Source organism: Sminthopsis crassicaudata, chromosome 3 (genome assembly GCF_048593235.1).
Source record: "Sminthopsis crassicaudata isolate SCR6 chromosome 3, ASM4859323v1, whole genome shotgun sequence".
NCBI lineage: Eukaryota > Metazoa > Chordata > Mammalia > Dasyuromorphia > Dasyuridae > Sminthopsis > Sminthopsis crassicaudata.
Genome location: NC_133619.1, coordinates 607,868,547 through 607,895,778, shown reverse-complemented (window position 1 = coordinate 607,895,778; position 27,232 = coordinate 607,868,547). Strand labels below are relative to the sequence as shown.

Sequence of the window (27,232 nt, the reverse complement as noted above, 5' to 3'; positions counted from 1 at the left end):
TTTACAGATGAAGAAACTGAGGCAGGGTAAGTGACTTGTGCAGGGTCGCACAGCTAGGAAGGGTCTGAGGCTGGACTTTAATGATCCCAGACCTGCCTGGCTATCACTCCCTAGAGAGAACACCTTACACTCCATTCCTGGTCCATGCAGCCCAATGGTAGCACCATCCCTGGGCCACCCCCTCTGGGGGCTCTTCGCCATGGTACTCATTTCCTGGGCCCCCTCTCCCCCTCCCCCCCCGAGCCTCCACAAGGCCAGACCGCTACAACTGGCCCGACTTCAGCTAGCTGACCTCCACGCTGCTCTGCTCAAGCAGGTGAGTGTTCTTCCCTGGCAATACCCAGCCATGCCCCTAGAACGATGGAACCAAAGGATATGATCTTCAATCTCTGATGCCATCTTGTCACAGTTGACTCCATATTCTTTGTAATCACCTAAAAAAATAAGTAAAATCCATGTTTTATCTGTATTGGCAAAGAAGCCAAGTATAACCCGGAGGAGCAGCGTGTGGGAAGGAAGGGCAGTAATGGAGAGAAAGGTTCCAGCCCCTGCTCCTCCCTCCCAGCTCCAGCAGAGGAACCAAGGACAAAATAAGGGCATTTTCTTCCTAGGCCCCAGGGAACGCTGGCTCCTGTTTTTTTCTCTTTTTCCTACAGATCAAAGTCTGAAGGGACTAACACACACCCGGCAAGCAGCCATTAACCCTTCTCTTGAAGCCCTCCAATGATGGGGAACTCACTACCTTTCCAGGCAGCCCAGTTTACACTTAGTGAGGAAGTGTCTCTCCCCCCAGGACTTAAGCCTGCCTCTCTGTAACTTCCATACCAGGGTGGGGCCGAGCAGGACAAGGCCAATCCCCTTTCCCCAGGAGGATGCCCCCCAGACCCCCTCACCATCCATCTTCAGGGCCGCTGAGAGCATCTCCACGCATTTATCCCGGACAGAGTCTCCTGTGAGGTAGCAAGGGGCCAAGAAGCAGCTTGATGGAGAAAATGTAGGGGAAGAGGGGCTGGTGGGTGTCTTTGGGGTCTCCACTTTCCCTTTGCTGCTGTTAGATCTGAGGACAGAGGAACAGGAACGGTCACAGCCGGCTGTGTCTCCCCGGGACACCTCACTCTTCCTGGGGCTGCCATCCCAGGGGGTAAGAATGCTGGACCTGGAGTCAGGAACACCTGAGTTCCAGTCCTCAGATGCATATGACCCGCGTGACCCGGAACAAGTCACTTAACCTTTATCATCCTCAGCTTCCCCACCTGTAAAACGGGGATAATAATCAAATCACCTCCCAGCGTTGCTGCAAGGATCAAATAATATATTTAGAAAGCACTTATAAAACCTTAAATCAGTTCAGTTCACTCATTTTTCAGCCGTCCTACTTTTTGTGACCCCATTGGGGTTTTTCTTGGCAAAGATCTTGGAGTGGTTTGTTATTTCCTTCTCCAGCTCGTTTTACAGATGGTTAAACTGAGGCAGGCATGGTGAAGGATCCCAAGTTGGGAACTGTCTGAGGCTGGATTCGAGCTCAGTGCTTTGTGCACTATGACGTCCCTTAAAGCTCTATATAAATGGGCGCCACTTTGGTTTTGGCTTCCACTAGAAGTGGGACTCAGGCCATCTTGAAGCTTCTGCAGGCGGGTCTCAGAAGGGTCCCTAAAGGATATCCAGGCCGGCCCTCTAAGCCATGGCCCAAGTGCTTGGGGGCCTCTCTTTGGGGTGTTAGAGGTGCTCTCCCACACTGCTGGTCAGCTCCATTGGCCAAGAGCTTCCATTAACCCTACGCCCCCTCTGGCCCCTGCAGCCACCACCCACTTTTCTGGTCCTGGACAATGCAGTCCTTCAGATACCTGAGCACAAGCATCGTGGCTCCTCCAAGACCTCTCCAAGGGTCACCACAGGACTCTCCTGGTGGGGGCTGTTTCAGATGGTTCTAGCTAACAAGTAACATTTATACAGCACTTATTATGTGCTGGGCGTGTGCTAAGTGCTTTACAGGCATTACCTCACTTTATCCTTATAACCACCCTGGGAGGGAGTGCTTTTTACAGGTGGGGAAACTGAGGCAAAAAATGTTAAGCATTTTTCTTATCTGATGGCCAGTAAGTATCTGAGGCCATATTTGAACACAGGCCATCCTGACTTAAGGCTGATGCTCTCCGGGGCTTCTTATTCTACTCTTAAACCCTTTTTGCTCAAGAAATTATTATGTGACTCTGAGTATATAGGTATATAAAATAGCTATATTCAAGCCAAAGTTTCTTTCTTTCTTTCTTTTTTAGCTTAGATTCTCATACTTATTGGTGTATAATTGGACAAAATATTTTCTTTTATTTTTTTAATTAAATTTTTAAAGTTTAATTTTAATTAAATAAAATCCTTTTATTTTCAAAATCTAAACGTGGATAATTTTTCAACATTAACCCTTACAAAACCTTGGGTTCCAATTTCCCCCCTTTCCCTCACCCCCTCCCCAGATGGCAAGTAATCCAATATACAAATATTTATTTCTAATACAGAATAATTTCACATTCACTTATGAGACCCCCATATAGGGCTCTAAACCAGTTTAAGAAGCTGGACTCTACCAGTGTACCACCTAGCTTCTCCATGCTTGGGGGATTCAAGCCATGCTTCTCCACCTTCCAAGCATCTGCCCTCTCCTTCCCTGCCCACCATCACCCTGCCCCTGATTTCAATTATAATTTTCTTTCTTTTTTCTTTTTCTTTTTTTTTGATGAGGCAATTAGAGTTAAGGAAGTCTTATGTGTCAGAGGCTGTATTTGAACTTGGGTCCTCTTAACTTCAGAACATTTCACTAATTTGCTGCCCCTTGAATGATAATTAAATCAGTTCCCTCGTTCAGTCCTTCTCAATGAAATATCCTCTGATCACCTCCTTGCTAATGAGATTAATCTGGAGCTAAGTATTGCAGAGGATAGAGCACTGGGCCTGGAGTCAGTAATTTCTGAGTTCAAATCCAACCTCAGATGCTTACTAGCTGTGTGACCCTGGCCAAGTCATTTTCCCCATTGCCTCAGTTTCCTTATCTGTAAAAACAAACTGGAAAAGGAAATGGCCAAACTAGTATTTCTGCCAAGAAAACCCCGAATGGGGACATGAGGAGCCAGAAACAACTGAAGCACAATAAATGCTTGTTGGCTAACTTTTAAGACCTGCAATGGCCACTGCAAAGGCAGGGTTGCCTGGGGAGCTCTGAGCTCACACCCACCTGGCTTGGAATCCCTATCTCCCTTCCTTCCTCTGTGAGGCTTTCCTAGATCCCCACCCATTGTCATGTTCCCTAGTACTTACTCATGTTCAGGTTGCCTATCTCCAGTAGACTATTCCTTAACCACAATATAATAATCCCTTGAGTAATTTTTTAAACGAGTCTGTTTTCATTGGCACAAGGAGCTCCTAGCAGGGAAATTCCCTCTACTGATTCAGATAGACATCTGCTTAACAACTGATAGTCTTTAGAGGACCATTCTTGGAAGGGGGACTTGAACCCAGGGCTTGCTGACTCTGAGTAAGAAAGTTCTTTATCCATTAGACAGAGTACTTACTGCTCCTCAAGCCTTGGCCACAGTAGTTCCTTAATAAATGCTTGTCAGATTGAACTGAATTGAGTTGAAATGAAATGAACTCATAATATTTGTGGAAATACATAGAGAGGAACTGCACATGTTTAACATATATCGGATCACTTGCCAACTAGGGGAGGGAGTGGTAGAAGGGAGGGGAAAAAACTAAAACACAGGGTTTTGTAGGGGGGAATGTCTAAAATTATCCATGTATATATTTTGAAAATAAAAAGCTTTAATTGAAATGAAATGAAGTGAAACACTGGCTCTTTAGGAGCCTTCTTTGGCCCTAGACCCGGTCTTCTTGTTTGAAGGTGTGCTGACCCTGCTTTGCTGACCCCCTTAATTCCAGCTCGTGCTGCTCCAGCATCCCTGTGGGAGCCCCAGCAAGTCTCTGGGCCTTTATCTTTTTCTCTAAAATAAAGAAGTCAGATCAGATAACATTTAAGGCTCCTGGCGGCCCTAATCGACCTGTAGCAACTCCAGCCAGTTGTAACCTGGATTTTTGGCACTTAGGCCTCTGGAAAACTCTGCACCAAAGGAGAGATTTATTTTCTACACACAAATGAAAGGCTAACACACAAAACACACTGACACTAAGGCCAAATAGAATCCATTGAGTCAGTAACTACAGTTCTCCTCAGAAAGCAAGCATTTCTTAAGCACCTACTACACGTCTGTCAGGCACTGTGCTAAGGGTTTTACAGATAACACCTCATCTGATCTTCCTCACAACCCTGTAAGATGAGAAGAAGAAATCAGGGCTGCTTAGTCCTCCTCCAGAATAGCAGACTCCTCTTCTGGCCCAGGTATCAGAGTATTCAGCCGCCCAACAGAACTCCATCCTTCATTCTCAGATCTACCTGTCCAGCCGTGTCCCCAATCTTGTCTCTGCAAGTGCCTTCCAGCTATCTCAGCCTGGAGGTCCAGCAGACACCTTAAACTCCCTCCGTCCAATGCAGAACTTATCATCTTTCCCCCTACTCCTTCCCAGTTACTGCAGAGGGGACCACAACCTCTTGGATCCTTAGGCTCCCAATAGAGGCATCATTCTGGGTCTCTTTCTCTCCTCTGACACTGCCCTCACTCTGGTACAGACCCTCATTATTATCATTCCTATTATAACCTGGCAGAGCTAGGATTCAAAGGCAAGTCCTCCAATTCCCAAATCCAGAGCCATTGCTCCACAAGTGCTCCCTGAGCAGACTTCTGACAGATCAGTTAATTGTTTGAAACAAAACTTCTATTCTAATGGACACAACACCACCGTTGGCTACCAGACTATGGCCAGCCTGCCTCATAAACAAGGTGGGAGGGGAGTCCTCTCCGGCTGAGGAGAATGGCCAAGGCCACTGGCCACGAGCCACATCCGAGGATGTACGGATGCTTGAGTGAGAACCAGATGGCAGGAGGATGGGGATGGAGAAGGTCTCTGGTTCTACTGGACAAGAATGACAAACATTTATTAAGCACTCCTATAAGCTGGGCACTGGGGACCCAAAAAGGGCAAAGGATAGTTCTTGCTCTCAAGGAGCTTCCAGTCTAAAAGGGAAACAATACGTTAAATTAGGAACACAGATGATATCTACAAAGTGGAAGGATGAGGAGGGACTAGATGGTCCCTTCCAGCTCTGTCACAGAGATGGATGCCTTAATTCCCTCAGTCATCCCGCATCTTTGTCTTCCTGTTCCATGTTCTCTTCTGCACTTGGGTTTTGCAGTAGGGAGAGATCCTCTGCATTCAGGCAGCTTGCCCACTCTTGGAAGCTCTAGGTGGGGTTTTGATCCCATCAAAAGATGGATGGTTTCTGTCCAGAAGCTTTTACCAGCATCTTTGCCAGTAATCCCATTCCCTTCCAATCTATCACCCGGGAGGAAGCTATTAGCAGCTGAGGGGATCTATGAGAAGGTAGAATTTAAGTGGAGGGCTAAAGGAAGCCTGGGAGTCCAAGGGGTGGAGATAAGGAAGGGTATTCCAGACATAGGGACAGCTGGTGAAGGTGGGTCAGCATAGCAGTAATAGATAAATGGAGGGAAAGAACACTTGAGAAGCTTGGGAAGGCAGGAAGAGACCAAGTGGTGAAGAGTTTCCAATGACAAATTAAGGATTTATATTTTAATCCTGGAGGCAATAGAGACCCATTGGAGTTTGTTTAGTGGGAGAAGGGGACTTTTATTTTTATTTTTGAACTTATTTAGTATTTTATTTTCCTCCAGTTATAGGTAAAAACAATTTTTTTACATTCATTTTCAAAACTTTGAAGTTCCAAATTTTCTCCCTTCTTCCTTCCCTACTGCCTTCATTGAGAAAGCAAGTAATTCAATATAAGTTAAACATATAGTCATGCAAAACATTTCCATTTTAGACATATTGTGAAATAAAACATAAACTCCGCCCCCAGAAAAAAAAACTCAAGAAAAATAAAGTTTAAAAAAAAGCATGCTTCCATCTGTTTTCAGACACCATTAGTTCTTTGAGGATGGATAGCATTTTCCACACAAAGTCCAGAATTATCTTGGATCACTATATACCTGAGAAAAGCCAAGTCAGTCACAGTAGATTATCTTGCAATATTGCTATTTACATTGTATACAGTCCATTTCACTTTGCATCACCTTCCAGAAGTTTTCTGGGTTTTTCTGAGACTATCCTGCTCATCATTTAGTATTCCATCACAATCACACACCACGGTTTGTTCAGCCACTACCCAATCGTTGATCAAATTAGTTCTTTGCTACTAATAAAGAATTGCTATAATTTTTTTTTTGTATACAGTTTTTTCCTTTTTTGTTTTTCCATCCCTTTGGAGATAAAGATCTAGTGGTGGTATTGCTAGGTCAAAGAGTATGCATAGTTTTATGCAATTTGGACATAATTCAAAAATTTTCCACAGAATGGCTGAATCAGCTCACAACTCTACCAACAATGTATTAATATCTCATTCTCTCCATCATTTGTCATTTTCCTTTTCTGTCCTATTAACCAATCTAATAAATATGATTTCAGAATTGTTTTAATTTGCATTTCTCCAATCAATAGTGAGTTAGAGCATTAAAAAAATGACTGTATTTAACTTTGATTACTTCATCTGAAAACTGTTCATATCTTTTGATCATTTGTTAATGATCAAAATTTATTAATTTTATTAATTAATGATCAGCATGAATGGCTCTTTGTTATAAGTTGACTCAGTTCTCTATATGTTTGAGAAAAGAGGCCTTTATCAGAGAAACTTGCTTCAGTTTTTTTTTATAATTACTATTGTTAACCGTATTTCTCTCCATCATATTCCCTCCATTTATTGTATTTTTCTCTCCTTTCACCTTGTCCTTCCTCAAAAATGTTTATTTCTGACTACTCCCTCCCTAATCTGCTCATTCTGTCTATTATCCTCTCTATTAGCCCCTCTCATATTCAAGTAAGATAAGATAGGTTTTTATATTCAATTGAGTGTCTTTGAGCCAATTCTGATACTAAGGTTCACTCAATCCTCTTCTCTCCTTCTTCTTCTCCTCTATCATAAAAGTTTTTTCCTGCCTCTTTTTTATGATATAATTTACTCCATTCTACTTCTCCCTTTCCCCTTCTCCCAGTACATTCCTCTTTACCCTTGATTTTATTTTTTTAGATATCATCCCTTCATCTTCAATTCACATCTATATCCTTTGTCTATTTATACTTCTAATTTCCCTAATAATGAGAAAGTTCTAAGTTAAAAGTGTCATCTTCCCAGTTTAACCTTATTGAATCCCTTATAAATTTCCTTTCCTGTTTACCTTTTTATGCTTCTCTTAAATCTTGGGTTTTCAAGTCAAATATTCTAGTCAGCTCTCAGGTATCAAGAATGCTTGAAAGTCCTTTTTTTCTTTGAATATCCATTTTTTTCCTCCTGAAGGATTATATTCCATTTTGCTGGGTAAGTGATTCCTACTTATAATCGTAGCTTCATTGTCCTCCAGAATATCATAATTCTTTAATGTAGAAACTGTTAAATCTTGTGTTATTCTGACTGTGGCTTTAAAATACTTGTTTCTTTGAACTGTTTGTTTCTGTCTGCTGGTGATATGTTGTTCTTGACTTGACACTCTGGAATTTGGCTATAATATTTCTGGGAGTTTTCATTTTGGGATTTCTTTCAGGAGGTGATTAGTGGATTTTTTCCAATTTCCACTTTACTCTCTGGTTCTAGAAAATCAGGGCAGCTTTCCTTGATAATTTCTTGAAAGATAATGTCTGGGCTTTCTTTATGATTGTGGCTTTCAGGTAACCCATTAATTTTAAAATTATCTCTCCTGGATCCATTTTCTAGATCACTTGTTTCTCCAATGAGATATTTTTCATTGTCTTCTATTTTACCATTTTTAAAAATTATTATTATTATTTCTTGATGTCTCATCAAGTCATGAGTTTCATTTGCTCAATTCTAATATTTGAAGAATTATTTTCTTTAGTGAGCTTTTGTATTTCCTTTTCTATTTGCCCAATTCTGCTTTCTAAGGTATTTTTTACCTCATTGGCTTTTTATACCGCTTTTACCATTTGGCCTAATCTGTTTTTTTAAGGTGTTATTTTTTTCAGTATTTTTTGGTGTCTTCTTTGGGCTGACACATTTTTTCATGATTTTCTTTCATCATTCTCATTTCTCTCCCCAGTTTTCCCTTTACCTCTTACTGAATCTTCAGCATCTTTTTCATAGCCTGAGATGAATTTATTTTTTCTTAGTTGCTTTTAATGTAAGAGCTTTGACTTTGTTATCTTCTCATGGATCTGTATTTTGATCTTCCTTGTCACCATAGTAACTTTCTTTCTTTCTTTTTTTTTGTTTTTTGTTTTTTTTTTGTTTTTGTTTTGTTTTGTTTTGTTTTTTCTAAGGCTGGGGTTAAGTGACTTGCCCAGGGTCACACAGCTAGGAAGTGTTAAGTGTCTGAGACCAGATTTGAACTCGGGTCCTCCTGAATTCAAGGCTGGTGCTTTATCCACTGCGCCACCTTGCTGCCCCCATAGTAATTTTCTATAGTTAGATTTTTTCTATTGCTTTTCCAGTGAGATATTTCACATTGTCTTCTATTTTCCCATTATTATTAATTATTGTTTCTTGAGTCTCATAGTCAGTTTCCACTTGATGAATTCTAATCTCAGTTCAATTTTTCAGTCTATTTCTTGACTTTTAACTCTCTGTTAAAGTAGGGCTCTGCTTCCAGCAAGAAGGGTGCACTGTCCCGAGCTTTAGGGATTTTGTGCAGCTGTTTTCGGAGACACTTCCAGGCACCTATGTAAGTTTTCAGTTTTTCCAAGTGGTATCCTCTAAGGGGATATGTGTTTATATTCTCCTGGCTTGTGTTCTGGTCTGTGGGAGACCACAAACACTCTTTTCTGCCCTGAAACTGTGACAAGGATCTCTGCTCCACTATAGCTGCAAGTTCTGGTTACTGGCACTTCTCCTCATCCCGAGATTGCTTCTTAGGACTGAGACCTGGATCCGTGTATGGACAAAGACTCCTGCCTCTGTGCTAATAAGGAGACTCCTGTAATCTCCTCCTGACCAGTTGTTTGACCCCCTTACCATCTGTGGGCAGAGAGCTCTGGAAGTAGCCAGTGCTGCTGATGATTCAATGGGTCCCAGGATTTTCTGGGTCTGGCTCTGGCTCTGGCTCTGGCTGGCTCAGCCTGCACTAGACTGTGCTCCATTCTTACTCAGGTGTGACAAACCATTCCTGCTGACCTTCTAAGTTGTCTTTGGCTGGAAAATTAATTCAACCTGTCCTTTTTTAGGGACTCCACTGCTCTAGAAATTATTTTATGGAATCATTCAAAGGTGTTTGAAGGGAGAGTTCAGGTAGGTTGCTGCCTTTTCCCCACCATCTTGGCTCTGTCCTGGGATTTTGACTTAAGGAAAATAATTTTAGCACCAGTATAAAGTGGTGGGATCAAATTTTATGGAATCACAGCAGTGATCACATATTGACTGGTTGTTCAGTTGTGTCCAACTTTTCACAACACATTTGGGGTTTTCTTGGTTCAGATCCTGGAGGGGTTTGCCATTTCCTTCTCCCACTCATTTTACAGATGAGGAAACTGAGAAAAACAGGGTGAAGTGATTTGCCCAGGATCACACAGCTGAGGTATGAGGCTGGATTTGAACTGACATCTTCCTAACTCCAGGCCTAGCTGCCCACAGAGTGGCTCAGAAAACCACATACTACCATTATCCATGATTTACAGTGTTTTAATTTATTTTGTTAAATATTTCCTAATTACATTTCTATCTAGATTGGGCTGCCCTCCAGTGTTGTGGGCTGAATGCCAGCAGTGAGTTTGACACATCTGACTAGAAGAGAGAAGGGAGGGGGCAAGACTAGTGGCAAAGCCCCTGTGCAGAAACCATCCCTCCTTCGATGGGCTCAAACCCCCTCCCCCCCAGAGCCACCAAGAGAGGGAGGCCACCTGGACACAGGAGGTGTCTCTGCTCGCATGTGGTCTTGATTTCTGCTGCCTCGGCTCTCCCATGGCCAAAGCCAAGTCCAGAAGAGAAGCATGAAATGGGAAGATAAAAAGAGGGATGCTGGGGGATGACTGAGGGAATTAAGGCATCTCTGTGGACTTGGAGCTAGAAGGCAGCTCAGAGGTCATCTAGTTCATCCTCATTTTACAAAGGAGGAAACTGAGGGCCAGAGAGCCAAGTGAACTTAATTCAATTTGCCAGGTACTTGTGAAGGGCCGAGTGCTGTGCTACTGACTGGAGAAGGATGGAAGGAAGGGAGGGAAGAAAGAAAAAAGGGAGGAAGACAGGAAGGAGAAAGGGATAGAAGGAAGAGGGAAGGAAGAAAGAGAAAGAAGGGAGAGGAAAATAAAGAGAGAAAAAGGAAGAGAAAGAGAACTAGAAAAGAAGAGAGAAAAAATAAAGGAAGGAAGGAAAAGAAAAAAGGATGAGAGAAATAGAAAGAGAGAAAAAAGAAGGAAGGAAAGAAAAAAAAGGGTGAGAGAAATAGAAAGGAAGAAAGGAAGGAAGAGAGGATGGTCGAAGCTGGATTATAGAGGGCTTTAAGGGGCAAACAGAGGAGCTTGTACCTGATCCTAGAGGCCAGAAGAAGCACCAGCTCTGTGCTCAACACTGGGGATTCAAAGCAAAGGCTCTCCAAAGTGGAACAGGTAACACATCTCTGGGCCACTAGGGGCGTCACAATGCACAGAGCTGAGACCTGGAATCAGGGAGACTCAACTTCACAAGTTCAAATCCAGCCTCAGACAGTTAGAGCTGTGTGACCCTGGCCCAGTCACTTCACCCAGCCTTAATCCACTGGAGAAAGCAATGGCAAACCACTGCAGGATCTTTGCCCAGAAAACCCCAAAGGGGGTCATGAAGAGACTGACAAACAGCTATGATACAATACAGTAATACCTGTCACTTCTCCAGAGGGGCACCCTCTGCCCAGAGCTCGGGGTGTCTGGATCTGATCCCCGCACCCCACGCTGGGCAGATCTCCGATGGGGTACCCAGTCTTGATCTGCCTGGCTCTAGAAGCCTCCATCACCCCCTAAAGGAACAGATGAGGGTTGATGAAGAGATCCTGGCCGGGAATATGGTACCTACCTTTCCACTGGTCTCTTCTGAGGAGACGAGGAGGAGGAAAAAGACGGGGAGGAGACTGTGGAGGAAGACCCTGATTCTGACGAGTCTCTCCTGGAAGAACCGAGAAGTTTGGGGTGAGGCGCTTTATAGGATGATCCCAGCATTGGATGATGGGGAGATCACTGCCCTGGGTTTGTTTCACCTCGAGACATGCTGGCTGTAGGACCCTGGACAAGTCACATAGATGCTGATCTAGTGCTATAAAGTCATAGGGAAGGCATCAACCTGTACTAGTGGGGGAGCTCCCACTTGGGATATCCCTCTCTATCCATAGATCACAGGTCCAGGCTCCATCCCTTAGCTCCTACCTCCCTGAATGTTAGGCAGGGTGGGGCCTGAGGGTTTTACCTCCAAGAAGACCCATTCCCTGAAGCTGAAGTGACCAGGATAAGGTGTGCAGATAATAATAGCAAGAATTCATAACAAGTCAGTGAATCAAGTGTATAGGTGCTATTATTGTCAGAGAAGGAAACTGACCCATTCCCTAAAGCTGAACTTAAATGACTGGGAGCTCTGAAAAATAATAATACAAATACTACTAAAGAAGGAAAGTCAATGAATCGGGCAGTACAGGTATTATTATCTGATTTGTGAGAAGGAAACTGATCCATTCCCTGTAGCTAAAGTTAAATGATTGGGAGCTCTGAGAGATAATAATATAAAAACTCACAATAAGTCAATGAATTGGGCAGCTTAGGTACTATTATCTGATTGTGCAGAGAAGGAAACTGACCCATTCCCTAAAGCTAAAGTGACCAGGATAAGATATATAGATAAAAGTAGCAATTATTATAATAATATTATAATTTCAGTCAGTAAATCGGGGAGTATAGGTATTATTATCTGATTGTGCAGAGAAGGAAATAGAGTCACAAAGGTGCCACAAAGGAAGCAAAGGTTAGAACTCAAATATAGATGGCTCGCTTCTAGATCTAGTAGGTTCCTTCCCATATTGTGCTGGTCCAGCACAGACAGTGATGGGACACAAATAGGGTCTCGATACTTCCATTAGGGAAAGTCAAAACAGAGACAGAGAAGTATAGAGCGGTCTCAGAAGTGATGGCGGGCGTGCAAATTACCGAGACACCAACAGCGGCCTCATGGAACCCCTCCTGGCAACATACCTGTCCTTTCCTTCTTCCCCTGGGCTTTTGTTTTGGGTGGGGAAAGCCCCTAGTGGTTTCCAGTCAGAAAGGTCAACCCCTTGCTCTTTCTTCTTCTCTTTTTCTTTTTCCATTGATTTCTCTTTCTTCTCAGGGGCATCTGGAAGGAAACAAACTGCAGGGTCACCTTGCTGTAATCCCCAGGTGCATCTCAAACAACTGTCTTTACAGGAGGCACTTGATGAATATTTGTGGAATGAATTCACTGCCTCAGTTTTCCCACCGTGGCAATAAGAATGGAGACTCAAGGGTCAGGGGATGGAACTAGCTAGTTAGGGATGGAACTGCTCAGCAGACAGAAAGCACCCCCTAGTGGTCACCATTCCTGGATACGTGTAGACTCCCCAGGTCATGGGGTTAAGTCAGGGACCCTAAAAACTGGCCTGGGTAGTGGGGTGAGGGAGCTGCCTGGGACAAGCAGCGGTTATCCTAGCTGCAGTCAGGGGTCTACTGTGGGCCGGAGAGTCCTGAGGACCAGAGACAGAGAGAGATGAATTTCAGGTCCCCTTCTAATTAGGAGATAAATAACCCCAAGCTTGACACTTAAAAATTACCCAAGAGCAGATCCGATTTTACAGCCTAGAAATACACCCATTGCTTTCCAATGCAGAAGCCTAGAAATCCAGAAAATCTCAGTTGGATTCCATGTGCCTCAGTGTCCCCCGCAGTAAAACAAAGCCCTTCCGGCCCTAAATACATAATCCTGTGATGTCCGAGGTCATCCAGCCTCCCTCTGAAGCTGTCCAAGATGAGCCCAAGCAATGAATAGCTCACAAGGCAGGCGGGATTCTGGGAGGCTGGAAGGCCTGATAGGGAAGCAGTTAATTGGCTCAGGGGTTGAAGACTTGAATTCAAACCTCACCCCAGACACTTATGAGCCCAGGCAAGCCTGCCTCAATATCCTCATCTGTAAAATGGGGATAACAGCATCTATAGCCCAGGGTGATCTGGAGGACCAGATGTTTGGAAAGTCCTTTTGAAAACTTTAAAGGACTCCATACATTTTAGCTATCATCATATACCAAGCTGGTCCAAGTAAGAACTATGGACCTCAGGAGAGGAAAAGGAGAGAGGTCATTATAGGGAGGAAACAGATGGGAAAAGTGGTATAGGAAGAAAAGAAAGAAAGAATCATTTATTAAGTGCTCCCTATGTGTCAGGCACTGTGCTAAGAAAAAAAAAAGAAACAAGCACTTAATAAATGCCTACTATGTGCCAGGCACTGTGCTAAAGAAGGAAAAAAGCATCTATTAAGTGCCTACTATATGCCAGGCTTGTGCTAAGGAAGAAAATAGCATTTATTAAGTGCCTATTATGAACCAGGTCTCTGCTAAAAAAAGGAAACAAGCATTTATTAAGTGCCTACTATATGCCAGGCACTGTGCTGATCAGCAGCTGGCGAAGGCCGGGACCCCTGGGAAGTCTGCTGAATGACCCCCCCCCCCTGTCTTCACACTCTCATCAGTTCCCAACTAGAGATAGAGAGGGAGATCTGACTGATCTAAACCTTCATCTCCCTGTTAAAATCCTTCCAGCCTGACTTTCTTTCCCATCTCCCTGATTTTACTCCCCCTTTCTCAAACTCACATACACACCTGAGTGAATTTTTTCTTTGTTCCTGTGAAAACAATAACTGGCATTTGTATAGCACTGGAGGGCTGCCCATGGGTTTTACACATTTTCTCATTTGATCCTCATGTTCATCATTCCCATTTTACAAATAAGGAAAGAAAGGCTGACTTGTCCAGGGTGACAGTCAGAGCCTGAGCTCCACAGAAGCTGTCACTATCTGTGTGCCCCCCCGTACTCCTTCCCATTCTGAGAGAGGACCTGCTTTGTCTCCATCTTTGTGGCTCTAACCCACAGCCTAGGCCTAATATTCCTTAATGGTCGGCCCTTTGTCCACCTGACCTGTTCCCGGTGGTTTCAGAGCAGCCACACTGGCATACGGGGATTTTCTCCCTGTTCTAGTAACCTAAACTCCCTTGCACTAATAAACAACGAAATGATTCAAGGAGGGATGAGGAGGAGGGACACCCAGAGAGCCAGGAGCAGAGTAAGCCACAGGCAGGAAGGGGCCTCCCTTCCCTGTTCAGGGCCTGCAAGCTGGAGGGACCCCAAAAGTTCTTCGTCACAAATTGTACTGGAAATAATGGCTCAGGGGGGCAGGGAAGGTCATTTAAGGATGTGCTGCCTCAGGACATCATCTGCTCTTAATCTGCTCCTGGTCTGCAGCCCATTAGAGGACAATAAAAAGCCTGGACAGAAGCCCTTGCGACCTCTGGCCAACCATTTCATCTCAAAGAGACTCAAGTTTTCTTTTTTTGGAGCCTTAATTTTCTCCACCTTTAAAATGGGGATAAATATACTTTTCTTTCTTTCTTTTTGCTGAGGCAATTGGGGTTAAGTGACTTGCCCAGGGTCACACAGCTAGGAAGTGTTAAGTGTCTGACGCCAGATTTGAACTCAGGTCCTCTTGACTTCAGGGCTGGTGCTCTATCCACTGCATCCCCTAGCTACCCCTGATAAATATACTTTCATTACCTCAGAAGGCTGTGTGATAAAAACGTTAATATTATAGCTGTTCACAAAGTAGATACTTGATCTTAAATAATGTTTTCTGTGGAATCTGGGAAAAATTGTCCTGTATGCTTGAGGGACCCCACAAAATTAGAATGAGAGATGTTTTCAATTGAATACAAAAAAAAAAAAAAAGTACTGGGCAGTCCAGTTCCCTCCCCTCAAGCCTGGCGGGGGGGGGGGGAGTGGGAGTCAGATATTACTATATGGTCCTGTGGCCCCTTCTCCTTTTGCTAATTATGGCTCTGGCTTTCAAGACCTTCAGTGGATAGAGCTGTGTGCCTGGAGGCAGAAAGACCTGACACTTATAGACACTTTCTAGCTGTGTGACCCTAGACAAGTCACTTAATTCTGTCTGTCTCAGTTTCCCCACCTGTAAAAATGAGATACAGAAGGAAATGGCAAACCGCTCTAGTGTCTTTACTAAGAAAGCCCCCAATGGGGTCACCAAGAATCAGACACAACTGAAAAGTGGCTAAATAACAACAAATTATGATTCTTGGTGTGCGATCATGAGCATATTTGTTGTACAAGGCACATGTGGATTTTTGTGTCTACACAGAAGCGTATGGCCAACCTCATAATGTCTGACTGTTAGTTCTTATGGGAAACCAGTCAGCAACATGGGGAGGTGGGGTCTATGTTGTTTTCTGAGAAGCCCCAGAGCCTAATGAATAAAATAATGTTAATAAGTGTTTTGCAATACTATCTCATTTAATCCTCATAACAACCCTCTAAGGGATATCGTTCCCATTTTACAGATGAGGGAACTGAGGCAGACAGAGTTAACTGATCTGTCAGGGTTCAGATTTGAATTTATAATGATTATTTTTCTTCATTCCAGGCCTGAGACCCTATATATTGCCCCACCTAACCAGCCATGTTTGTATGTACCTACGTGGCTAAAAGGGGGAACTAACCCCAACTTTTAAACCAATAACACAAATAAAACAGACTGCCCTGTTCCTAAGTCTCAGTGAGCTCTGTGTAGGAGCCCTTCACGGAATCAGAGGGCCCTAGCTCTGCCAGGGATTGAGGGGTTCTGACCCCAGACGGTGGGTGCACGGAGAGCTCCCCTCACCCAGGAGCCGCTTCCAGTTCTTGATGAGAATTTTGGCTAGCGCCACCACCTCCTTATCCAAGCAGTGCTTCCGGACCCCATTGACAGCAATCCCAATCCTGGTGGTCTGGAAGAACAAAAAATTCAGGAATAGCCTCCAGGCTCTACCGGGGCCCTACCTGGGCTGAAGCTGGAACAAGTATCTGACTAAGGATGCTCCCTAAGGCTGGAGAAGATATATTCAAATAGCTGCCCTACCTGTGCATCTCCAGGTGTGAACACTGACTAAAACTCTGACCCACAACCTATCCAATAACTGAGATGCTGGACCTTTTAATATCCCATCTATGGGCTTCTGCACAGGCTGTTCCCACCATGTCCACTATGAGCTCCCTTCTTCTTGCTGCCTATTAGAATCCTAATTTTCTTCAAGTCTGGTGCTAGGGACAATTTCCTGCATGATCTCTGCCATTGCTAGTGCTCCTATCCCCCTAAATTTAACTTATGATTGTCTATCAACACACACTGTAGAATGCAAGTTTCTTGAAAATCAGGAGCCTACACTCCCCTGGGAGAAATAATAGGATTTTTTCTTTTTCTGCTTTGTATCCCTAGCACTGAGCACAAGGCCTACTACTTTCTAAGTGATCAATAAATCCTTCCTAATTGATGAGCCCTGATTGAAGGCTTGACCTCCCAACAATAACTAAAGGCCTGACCCCAGTGCTAACCAAGACTTGTCTGCAAGTCATCCACAGGACAGAGCTGATGGCAAGAACAATATCCCTTTAGAAACACTGTCCTGGGGCTAAAGAGTGGGCCTGGAAAGGAGGGCTCTGAGAACTAAGGGGCTTCCCAGGAAAATCTGGCCCCTATTGTGTGGGGCAGACTGGGGAAGGGCAGGATGCTGTGTTTAAAAAAAAAAAAAAAATGGAGCTTCTGACCTCCCCTGGAAAGGACCTGACCTGAGAGAGCCTAATTCTGATGCTAATTTTCCTTTAGGGACTAGGTTCCCAGGATCCTACCCAGTTTTTCAACATAGAGAGAGTGCTCAGGACCTCCTAAAGGGCCCTCTCTACCCAGAATCCCTCCTAGAGGGCCATACACTTGTAGGACCCTCCAAATAGAATATATCATGGCAATCACTTCCCTTATCTCTTATGTAAAGCCCTTTCTACCCAGGCTCTCTGTTACAGGGGCCCCCAAACATGCCCTTCAGGATCTCTCTTAAAATGGCTCTGTCCTCTCCTAGGGTCTCTTATGCAGGGCCCCCTCTCTTTTCCCTCTCCCCAGTTTTTTCTTGAAAGGTCCCTACTTCTCCCAGGCTCTCCCCAGCAAGGTCCCCCAAACCAGGGTCTAGCCCTGTCAAAAACTGCCCACCTGCAGTAACTGGATTGACATCTTGTAGCCATTCAGTTTCTTCAGGAGATCCAGGGCTCCTTCCTGAAGGAGAGCACTGAGTCAGTATTATGTACCCTGACCTTAGGTAAATTTTAAATTACCTTATAGACAAGTAAGATAAAGTAAAAAGATAGGGTAAGTGGGAAAGGGCCTCAGTTTCCTCATCTGTAATAAGCCCCATTTCAATATTTCCTTGCAATTTATAGAGGTGGTTAGGGTAAATGTAATTCCCACTCAATGCCAAAGCTGTAAAAGATCTCATGGAATGCGAAACTAGTAACTTTTCAAGAGTCAGAATCCCAACTCTTATCTCCAGATTCCCAAATCTTCTCTCATCTTAACTCATTGTTCCTCTCCATTAAAGGGACTGGATTGGACAATTTCTGAAAACAAGGGAATACAGGGGAACAGAGAAATGATAACTATCTTCAAGCATGTGAAAGGTTGTCAAATGCCTTGAGCATATAAATCCTGCTTTTAATTCAGGATTAGACTTGTGTGACCTTGAGCAAGCTTTTTCTGGGCCTGGTTCCTCATGTGGAAAAGGTTATACAAGATGTTCCCTTAGCTCTCCTTTCCAGTTTAGATCTATGGTGCTTTGTGGAAGTGGGATGGAATGCATTCTCTCTCAAAGGATAGCTCCATGGGAATAGCAAAAGAACATTTTTTAGTTTTGAAGCTGTCCAAGAAGTGAATTACTTCTCCCTTAAGGGAGGTCTTCCAACAGAAACAAATGAATGTTTAGTGGAGCAGGGATTCCTTTTCGGATATAAGTTGAATTAGATAGATTCCATCTCAAGAAATCATCCCCAAAGCCATTTTAGGCATCTTGTATTACAGAGCCACGGGAGGCCATTTCTAGTCTCCAGAGGTCCCTATATCCCAGGAAGGAAAGTCATCTGGAGCCCTGGCTAACCTTGAACCACAGCTCCCAGCCCACAGAGTACAGCTTTTTCTGTTTTATTTTAGAAAACAACATAGAGGTTGTCAAACAAGATGTTCATACTGGGCTACTTGGAACTTACTCTAAGGAATCTCTCAGAGGATCTCCAACCATTTTCAGAGTAACTATCATTAAAAGTAAGGGCTTAAAAGAAACTTAAAAGAGGTAATAATCATAGGAGAAAAGCACTTTGAAGTATAGAATGGCAAGTCCAGGAAGGGCCTTAGAACAGAGACTATCAGAGCTGGGAGGGCCCTTAGAACCCAGATCAGAGCTTGGGGGGCCTTTAGAACTCAGGAGGTCAGAGCTGGGAGGGCCCTTAGAACCCGGGAGGTCAGAGCTGGGAGGGTCCTTAGAACCCAGGAGGTCAGAGCTGGGAGGGCCCTTAGAACCCGGGAGGTCAGAGCTGGGAGGGCCCTTAGAACCCAGGAGGTTAGAGCTGGGAGGGCCCTTAGAACCCAGGAGGTCAGAGCTGGGAGGGCCCTTAGAACCCAGGAGGTCAGAGCTGGAGGAGTCTTAGAACACAGAATATCAGAACTGGGAGGACCATTAGAATCCAGAATGTTAGAGCAGGAGGCCCCTCAGAACTGGGGATCCTTGGAACACAGGATGTCAGAGCTGGGAGGGGTCTTAACATAGAAATGGGAGGGATTTAGAACATGGAAGGTCAGAGCTAACCTGAGAACACAAATGATTTTAGAGCCTAACATGTCAGAGCTGGGAGGAATGTGAATTTAATGTATAAGATGGAAAGTCTGAACTAAAATGATCTCTCTCCCAATTCTAAATCTAATAGTCCTAGAACCTAGGGGATCATCTGGCCCAGACCCCTCATTTGGCAGTGCTAGAATGGAAGCCTCAGAGAAACTACTTGCTCAGTATCTCTCAATGTAACTCATGGAGATAATGACCAAACTGTATCTGTCCCACGAGACTTTTGCAAATGTATGTATATGACTTCAGTTCCTATATGTAGCTGGATTTCTGGATGTGGGTGACTAGGTAAGTTAATATGTAACCATACTAAGTTCAGATCCCTTTGGTACAGGAGAGATACAAAGTTTAGATGAGACATAATCTATCCCTTCCAGGGTTGGGGGGAGGGGAGATTCATGCACAGATAAATTACATCTGTTTTATAACTGACAGAAAGAGCTCCCTCCATCAATACAGGCTGAGGCCACGGTTACAAAATTGCCTAAAGTAAAACAGTTAAGGTCATTTGGCCAGTATCAGAATACTCGAACCCAGGTCCTCCTAGCTGCAAAGGTGCTTCCCTGCTAAAAAAAAAAAAAAAAATTATGTGATGAATATAACTGAAAGGTGTCTTGAAAATGTGATAGCGAATCTACTGGGAAAAGGTAATTAAAGAGGGGAACAAAGCAAACATGCTACAGCCTAGAGCATGAGTTGTTATTTCAATAGAAACATGACTGGGAAGGGCCCTACAGGAATTAGGCTCCTTGTGGATAAAGGGATGTATGTGTGTGATGAGAAGAAAAAGGAGGAAGTGAGAAAAGGCAGAGGACACAGACATTCAGGGCCTTGGAGGCCCTCAGGGTAAGCTGAGGCATTAACATACCAAGCAGAGTCTGAAATTTACTCCAGTAAAATTTTGCCAGGAATTTGATTGGACATTGTATGAATAAGGAAAATGTCTGGCAGTAGTATAGGGGATGTTTGGGAGGAGGGATGGCAAGACCTGGCTTCGTGTCAAACGGATGGCTCCAGGAACATTTTATTCTCTAATGCCAACCTGATGGTAAAAAGACCACAAGCCAGACATGGGCTGACGAGTGGAAAAGTAAAGTCTGGATAAATTTTGTGACTGCTGAATTGGCCAGGCCTTTGGAGAGACCAGACCCAGAAGCACGGCCAAGGTAAACGTAACGGCTCATAATGAGACTGATTGAGTCCTGCAGACTATATAAAGGCTGCATTGTACAGGGAGCACCAATTAGGACTTTCCTAGCACCTCACCCTGCTCGGGGGACTGAGATGCTTTCATACGAAAATACCTCCTTGGGGACCAAATGCTTGACCACAGTTATTTCTCACTGTGGCTGTAGGGCATAAATGAAACTCCAGGCCTCCTCAATTAAAAGCTGGGAAACAACCAGAGGTTTGAAACCATCCTCATTAGTTGGTCACACTGAAACTTTTAAAATGTCAGGCTAGAGTCAGAATCCCATTCAATCCCTCCCTCTGAACCTCACTTTCCTCATCTGTAAAATGAGAATCACATCTGTGTTGTCTCCTCGAGGGGTTACTGCGCCTCTTAACGAGTTCAGGTATGTGCTACATCAATGTCAGTTAATAATTATTATTCCATCCCACTGACCTGAATCCTGCGGCATTGGGAGCCAGCCCTTTCTTAAGCAGAATTTTGCTTCACTTTCCCCGTTTGATTTCATGTTTTATTCAGTTCAATTCAACAGCTACAGTGTTTAAGGTAAACAATGGCTAGGGGGTGCTCAGAAAGTCAGACAGAGCTCAATGAGAGAGCGGGCTGGGCTGGGAGAGTGTGAAGTGTCACAAAGGACTTGTACATCTGCATTAGTGAGTGGGGCTTCCACAGAGGGACTTGTGGAAGGAGCTAAACCCTCACCATGTGTACCCGTGTTTATATGAGTACACATATGTGTAATGCACTATCAGAGCCTAGAAGTACAAAAAGCCTATGGGAATACAGCCTACAAGTAAACAAGGTAATTTAAGGAAGGGCTGAGCACTCACACCTGCAGATACCAAGAGAAGCTTCAGATTAAGCTGGGCTTTGAAGGATCCTTGGGGCAGACGGGGAGGGCATCCCAGGCCTGGGCGGCTTGGGGTCAACGAAAGGGCAAGACAGTGCTTCTTTGGGCTAGCAGAGAGGTGACCGGTAGTACGGTGAAATAAAAGTGGAGAGCATCTAGTTCAACACCCGACTCCCCCACTTTACAGAGGAGGAAACTGAGGCTGGGGGAAATGACCTGGAATAAATGGCACACGGGGGAGAAGGGAGAGACAGCCGGTGTGGTAGACCCCCTTTCAAGGGCTCCGGCAGCGATCAGAACTGCCTCCAGGATAGACAATTTCCAACTCAGATTGTTTCTTTATGAGTGCGGCGGACGGCTAGGTGGGTGGAAAGGCGGGCTTGGGCTAGGACGGGGTGGACGTGTTTGAGAGTGTCTGGGTACACACGTTCCACCCACAGCCAACTTGGAGCCGGAGCTGCAACGTGGTGGAACTTGGGTCTTATTACTGTGGGAAACTTTAGCCCTCCTTCCTCTTCCCAGCCTGCAGAGCGACCCCACCCTCCGTGGGCGCTGACACGTAGTGGGATCCAGGCGAGGCTGGAGGATTCCCAGCTCGTCCAGGGCTCCCTCGTTCCCGGCCCCTCCTAGGGACCCCGAGGAAATTGACAAAGAGGGAGTTCCCGCCTTGGCGGAGCTCCGCAGAGCTCGCTGCCTGTTGCCAAGTGAGATTCCACCCCCTTCCCCAAAAGAGGCGGGTGGGGCGCTAGGGCCCCTGACCCAAGGACCTCGCTGCTCGGTTCCACCCCGCCCCTGGCTGGGGCCTCGGGGAGCCCCCCGCTCGGCCCCCGGCCCGCTCCCGCCCCGGCCAAGTTTGTTTTGGCTGTCTGAGTCGAGGCAAAGAGCAGATGGAAAGTCAAACATTAACTCCCAGCTGGGCCGCAGCTCGGCTCCCGCTCCGTCTCGCTCCAAATTTGGGAGGGGAGAGGGGAAAAGAAAGGGGGGAAGGGAGTTTGTGTGCGTGTGTGTGTGTGCACGCGCGGGCTGGAGGTGGGGGAAGGGCCCGGCTCACTTCCCCTAAAGGAATCTCAGTCTCCCCTTTCCCTTACCACCCCCTCCTCAGCCCCTCCCCCAGCCCGGCTCGCTCCACGCCCCTCCCCCCAGGGATAGAAACTTTCTTCCTGCTTCCCCGCGCCTGCTCCAGCCTCTCAGGCGGGCGGCTCGGAGCCGTTTGGCCCCGCGCCCAGTCCAGCCGGGCCTCCCCCCCTCCCCCCGTCCCGCCACCCCCAGCTAGGACGGGGGCTGGGGCCCCGGCCGAGCAAGCTATATCTGCCCAGCACCTGTTCTGCCCTTCCCCGGCCCCCGGCCCAGGGCCCCACCCGGGGCTAGAGTCGGAGAGGAGCCCGAGGGCCCCCCTCCCCCTTCCCGCCGCACCTCCCCTCGCCCTTCCCCCCTCCCATCCCGATCCAATGCAAACCAACAAGTATTTATTAAGCGCCTACTACACAAGCCAGGCCCGGAGCCGCAGGCAGGGCTAACAAAAGCGAAACAAAGTCCTTGCCCTCCGGGGGCTTCCATTCTAGCCCGCGCGCGCCCTTTCTCCCGCCCCTCCCTCCTCGCGTCTTCCCGCGCCTCCACTCCCGCTCCCCCCACCCCCGGCCGCCACGAGGGCAGGGAAAGTTTCCGAGAGCGGCGGCAGCCGGGCGGGGTCCGGGGGTCGAGGCAGGCGGCGCGGCGGCGCGGCGCAGGGCATGGCAGGGCAGGGCAGGGCAGAGGAGCCAGGGTCTCTGCGCTGCTCCGCTCTGCTCTGTCCGGCGCCGCTCGGGTCCGGGCTCCGAGGCTGCTGCGGGGCTGGGGCGGCTGCTGCGGCGGCGGCTCGGGCTGCTCCGGCTCCGCTCTCTGGGCCGCACGTCGGGGGGCCTCGCTCTGCTCCGGGCCGGGGCCCTGGGGGGCTGCTCCCCGCCTAACCCAGCCAGAGCTCACCGTGTGCTTTCTGGACACCATTTTATCCAGTTTCTTGGCGATTCTCAACAGCTCCTCTTCCTGCCCCATGCCGGCGGCCTCTGCCCGGGCTCGCGGGGCCGCGGGAGGACGGCGATGTGGCCCGGGCCCGGCCAGGGGGTCCTCTGCCTCCGTCGGGCTCCCAGGTCCGTGGCCAAGGCTGACAGCTCAGCACAGACACCCAGCAAGGGGGGCGGGGCGGAGGCGGGCCGGGGGCGGGCCCGGCGGGGGGCGGAGCTCCCGGGGCCCACTGGGCTCTCCGCCCCGCCCCCCCGGCCTGCGCGAGGGGAGGCTAATTATAGGCTTCAAGGACTAAGGAGGGCAAAGATTGCAGCCTGCCCCAGCGGGGCGGGGGCCGGGACCGGGGTGGGGGCTGGGGGAGGCGCTGGAAGGGTCCCAGGGTCATGGGTGTGGGGCTGGAGGGGCCCGGGAGAGCCTCTGCCCCGAGCCCGGGGGTTACCTCATCAGCTCCGGGCGTTCTGAGATCGGGGAATCACCGTCCGCATCTCCCGGGAATCGGTTTCCTTTGTGACCCTATGGATTTACTTCAAGCATCTAAAAGTATTCTGAGAAGAGGTCCAGAGGTTTCTGGAGAACGCCCGAGGGGGCCGGGACACACACACACACACTCTCTCTCTCTCTCTCTCTCTCTCTCTCTCTCTCTCTCTCTCTCTCTCTGTCTCTGTCTCTCTATCTCTCTGTCTCTCTGTCTCTCTATCTCTCTCTGTCTCTCTCTGTCTCTCTCTTTCTCTCTCTCTCTCTGTCTCTCTCTGCCTCTCTCTCTCTCTCTGCCTCTCTCTCTCTCTCTGTCTCTCTCTCTCTGTCTCTGTCTCTCTCTCTCTGTCTCTCTCTGCCTCTGTCTCTCTCTCTCTCTCTGTCTCTCTCTCTCTCTCTCCTCTCTCTCTCTTTCTCTCTCTGTCTCTCTCTGTCTCTCTCTGTCTCTGATTATAGGGGTCCAGGATATACACACAAACCCCCAACCCTAGGGATCCGAGATACACACACACCATGTTTTCCTTTATTTAGGACTTCCTCTGTCCTTAATTTGGGCTCCTCTACAAAAAACTATGATAGAATGTTAGAGTTAAGAGGACTTAGAGCATAAAGGATGACAGCCAAAATGGACTTTAAGGCTTAGAAGGTCAGAGCTGATCCTCCTACTCGTCGAGGTTCTAAGGGCCCTTAGAACCCGGGATGTCAGAGCTGGGAGGGAACTTAGAACCCGAGAGGTCAGAATTGGGAGGGCCCTTAGAACCCAGGAGGTCAGAATTGGGAGGGCCCTTAGAACCCAGGAGGTCAGAGCTGGAAGGGCCCTTAGAACATAGGATGTTGGAGCTGAACTTTGACCAGGACTTCTCAAAGTGTGATCCTGAGATCCCCTTTTCCAGGGCTCACATGGTCCTATAATAAAACTAAGATATTTTCATTTCCACTATAGCAAACATGAATAGATCCCATAAATCAGAGCTCTTTGGAGTCTATCTTTTTTTGAAAATGTAGAGGGATCCTGAGACCAAAACTTTTGGGAACTACTACCTTAGAAAATAAACTCTGAGAGCCGAGAATAACTTGAGAACACGGAATGTTAGCAATGGAGGTGACCTCACCAACCATCCCTTGTAACTCTCCCAATTTACAGATGAGGAAGTTGAGGTCAGAAAGAAGTCTTTTGCCCTAAGTCACACATCAGGTAGAGTCAGGGACCAGGGATCTCAGCCTTCTGACTTCTAGGGTGCAGTGCTTATACCTCCACACCCCAACGCTTTGCCTCCTCTGTCCATCACTGTGAGAAAAGGGGGTTTCCTAGCATCTGGAGTCAGAGATGGCCCCTTCCAGATATCAGTGACTTTAACAAATTAAATTAGCACAATTTACTAAAAATAACAATGATAAAGTCTTTATTCCAAGTCAGTGAGACAAAAAGTCTGAGATGAACAACATGAGAGTATCTCGGTCCTCCCAGAGGCAGGGAGCCAGCGATGTCTGTAAGGGTAGCTGGTGTAGAGACCCAGATCTCTACATAGCATCCACTCTCTGCTAACAGATTCCTATGAAGGTCCCCTCCTATCTTTTATTCCCCCTTCCAAAAGTATCTGAATGTTCGCTGGGAGTTCTTGGGGACCCAGAAGCCTTTAAAATCCCTAAGGATTTCTCATGGTAGAATACTGGACACTGGGATAGACCATAGGGAGATCTTTAATTTATTCCCTCACTGCCTCTGGGGTCACATCTACCCACATCCACCCCTTCCTTTTCCTTCCTTCCTCCCAGGCAAGAGAACTCTGAGTTGGTGAAATCAGGACTGGCTGGAGGAGGGGGATGACGGGATTCAGAGAAGGGTGACCCACACGTTCTTAGTTTCCCTTCCTCTTTTCTTCCTCTCTCTAACCTGAGTGCTGGGGGAATATCTTCCTATTTTCTGCTATGGGGGACAGAACTCTGGCTTTGCTTACCCACTGCTGGCTAAGCTTTCTGTCTGATAACGCCAACCTTGTCCCCCTTTTTTTCTTCTTCACCTGCAGTGTTCCATGACCAGGGTTTGAGGACCAGCCCCAGAAACAGCCAAGCTGGAATAATCTCTGAACCCAGAGGCTTTTTTTCCCTTGGACCTGATGGAGGAGACAATCCCTACCTTCTGGACAATGTAAGCTTTCCTACAAAATCTGAGGGCAGAGATTGATTCCTCTGTGTAAGGTTCAGCACAAAGAAAGGAGTCAAGAGAAACGTTTGTTAAATGAATAAATGATGGGGAAAACAGAGCCCCATATTTGATGGAGTCGGTGTAGTTCTTGTCTTAGGGAAAGGGAGATGGGGAAGAGAATCAGTTTTTAGTCTGTTAGGGGAGAGTCCGGCAGAGCAAATTCCAGTAACTATCCTTGAATCCACTGTCAAAGCCTCGATGGGAGAAAAAAAATTAGCCAAGACTGGCCTCTCAGCTGGGGTTGTCACACTGGTGATGATGGTGAAACAAAAACAGAAATCCAAGGATGGGAGGGGGGGGCCTGGACACAGCCTGAAAGTCCACCTCAACCCTCCCCGGTCGCCACTGCCTCAGAATGACCCCAGGTAGTCCTCTGCCAGGATGTGGTCAGCAGGAGGAATTCGGGACCAAGCGCGCCCCTGGATCGCTGATCTGCTGGGCTGACCATTGGTCCCAGTCCCAGCCAGGGATCTTCTCTGATAGGGATGGCCCAAGCCCCGCCTGGGCAGGGTATGGGAGGGGGTCAGTCCTGTGAAAGCTTCACGGAACTGGCCAAGAGGAGTCCAGTTTTGGAGCCGTCTACTTCAGTGCCGCCATCCTGGGGAGAGGAAATTTCAATAAACCAAGGCTGCAGCTTCCTGCCACCCACCTCCCGAGCCTGGGGGTTTCTGAAAGTTACCCTGGGTCCCTGGCCAGCCCCTACTCTCCCCAATTCACTCATCTAATCAGGAATCTTCCAGAAAGTTTTATATATATATACACATCTTCCCAAGTCAGTAAGCATGGCTTACCCAGCTCTGCTCATCCTCAGCATATGGAGCCCCACTCCCGTCCCCCTGGGAGCAGGTGGGGGGGGATCGGGTATCCTCCATCCGGCCGTCTGTCAGGGACTTAGTTCTTTTGGATTTCCCCTGGGGCTGGCTGGGAAGGGGGATCTGCATAGGTATAGGAGGAGAGAGGTGGGCAAAAGTTCCAGAGCGTGCCCTACTCCCTCGCCCTCATAACTGGGGGGTAGTGTGAAGCCCGTGGATGGAAGAGACCACGAAGTGTGTCTCCAGCACTCTGGGCTCACATCATCAGTAGCCACGCCAGAAGCTGGATTCCATATCCCCAACACTCCCTAAGACCCTGAGACTAGTCCCCAAAGGCTCCTCAACTGCTGCCGTGCCCTCACTTCATACTCTCAATACCATCACCCCAACTTCCAACAATTTATCCTCAGTCCCAAAACAGAAGGACAGGATTTTAGATTTGGAAGGTTAAAAATAGCTGACATTTCCATACTCTTCTAAGGTTTTCATTTCCTTACCATCACAATCCTGTAAAGTAACTGGTTATTTTTATTTTACACATGGGGAAACTGAGGCATTTAACTTTCCCAGGAAACATCTGAGAGCGATCCAGGGCTTGATGCATTATATCAAGCTGTCTCAGAC

General features: G+C 46.8%; 2 protein-coding genes across 3 annotated transcripts in view; both read right to left on the bottom strand.

Annotated features, from left to right (window-relative positions):
* Nucleotides 1-23,281, bottom strand: part of TCEA3 (transcription elongation factor A3) — a 32,529-nt gene extending 9,248 nt beyond the window's left edge. Inside the window, exons 1-7 of the mRNA XM_074305887.1 lie at nt 23,078-23,281; nt 17,396-17,458; nt 16,037-16,142; nt 12,337-12,475; nt 11,174-11,263; nt 894-1,057; nt 378-434 (exon numbers count right to left, since the gene is read on the bottom strand). Coding sequence (XP_074161988.1) covers nt 378-434; nt 894-1,057; nt 11,174-11,263; nt 12,337-12,475; nt 16,037-16,142; nt 17,396-17,458; nt 23,078-23,146 — 688 coding nt within the window. The 5' untranslated portion in view covers nt 23,147-23,281. The remainder of the gene's footprint in view (nt 1-377; nt 435-893; nt 1,058-11,173; nt 11,264-12,336; nt 12,476-16,036; nt 16,143-17,395; nt 17,459-23,077) is intronic.
* A 1,689-nt stretch (nt 23,282-24,970) lies between these two features.
* Nucleotides 24,971-27,232, bottom strand: part of ASAP3 (ArfGAP with SH3 domain, ankyrin repeat and PH domain 3) — a 68,558-nt gene continuing 66,296 nt past the window's right edge. For both annotated transcript variants that reach the window (XM_074305885.1, XM_074305886.1), the window contains exons 25-26: nt 26,588-26,731; nt 24,971-26,394 (exon numbers count right to left, since the gene is read on the bottom strand). In XM_074305885.1, the coding sequence (XP_074161986.1) occupies nt 26,320-26,394; nt 26,588-26,731 (219 nt within the window). In that variant the 3' untranslated portion in view covers nt 24,971-26,319. The remainder of the gene's footprint in view (nt 26,395-26,587; nt 26,732-27,232) is intronic.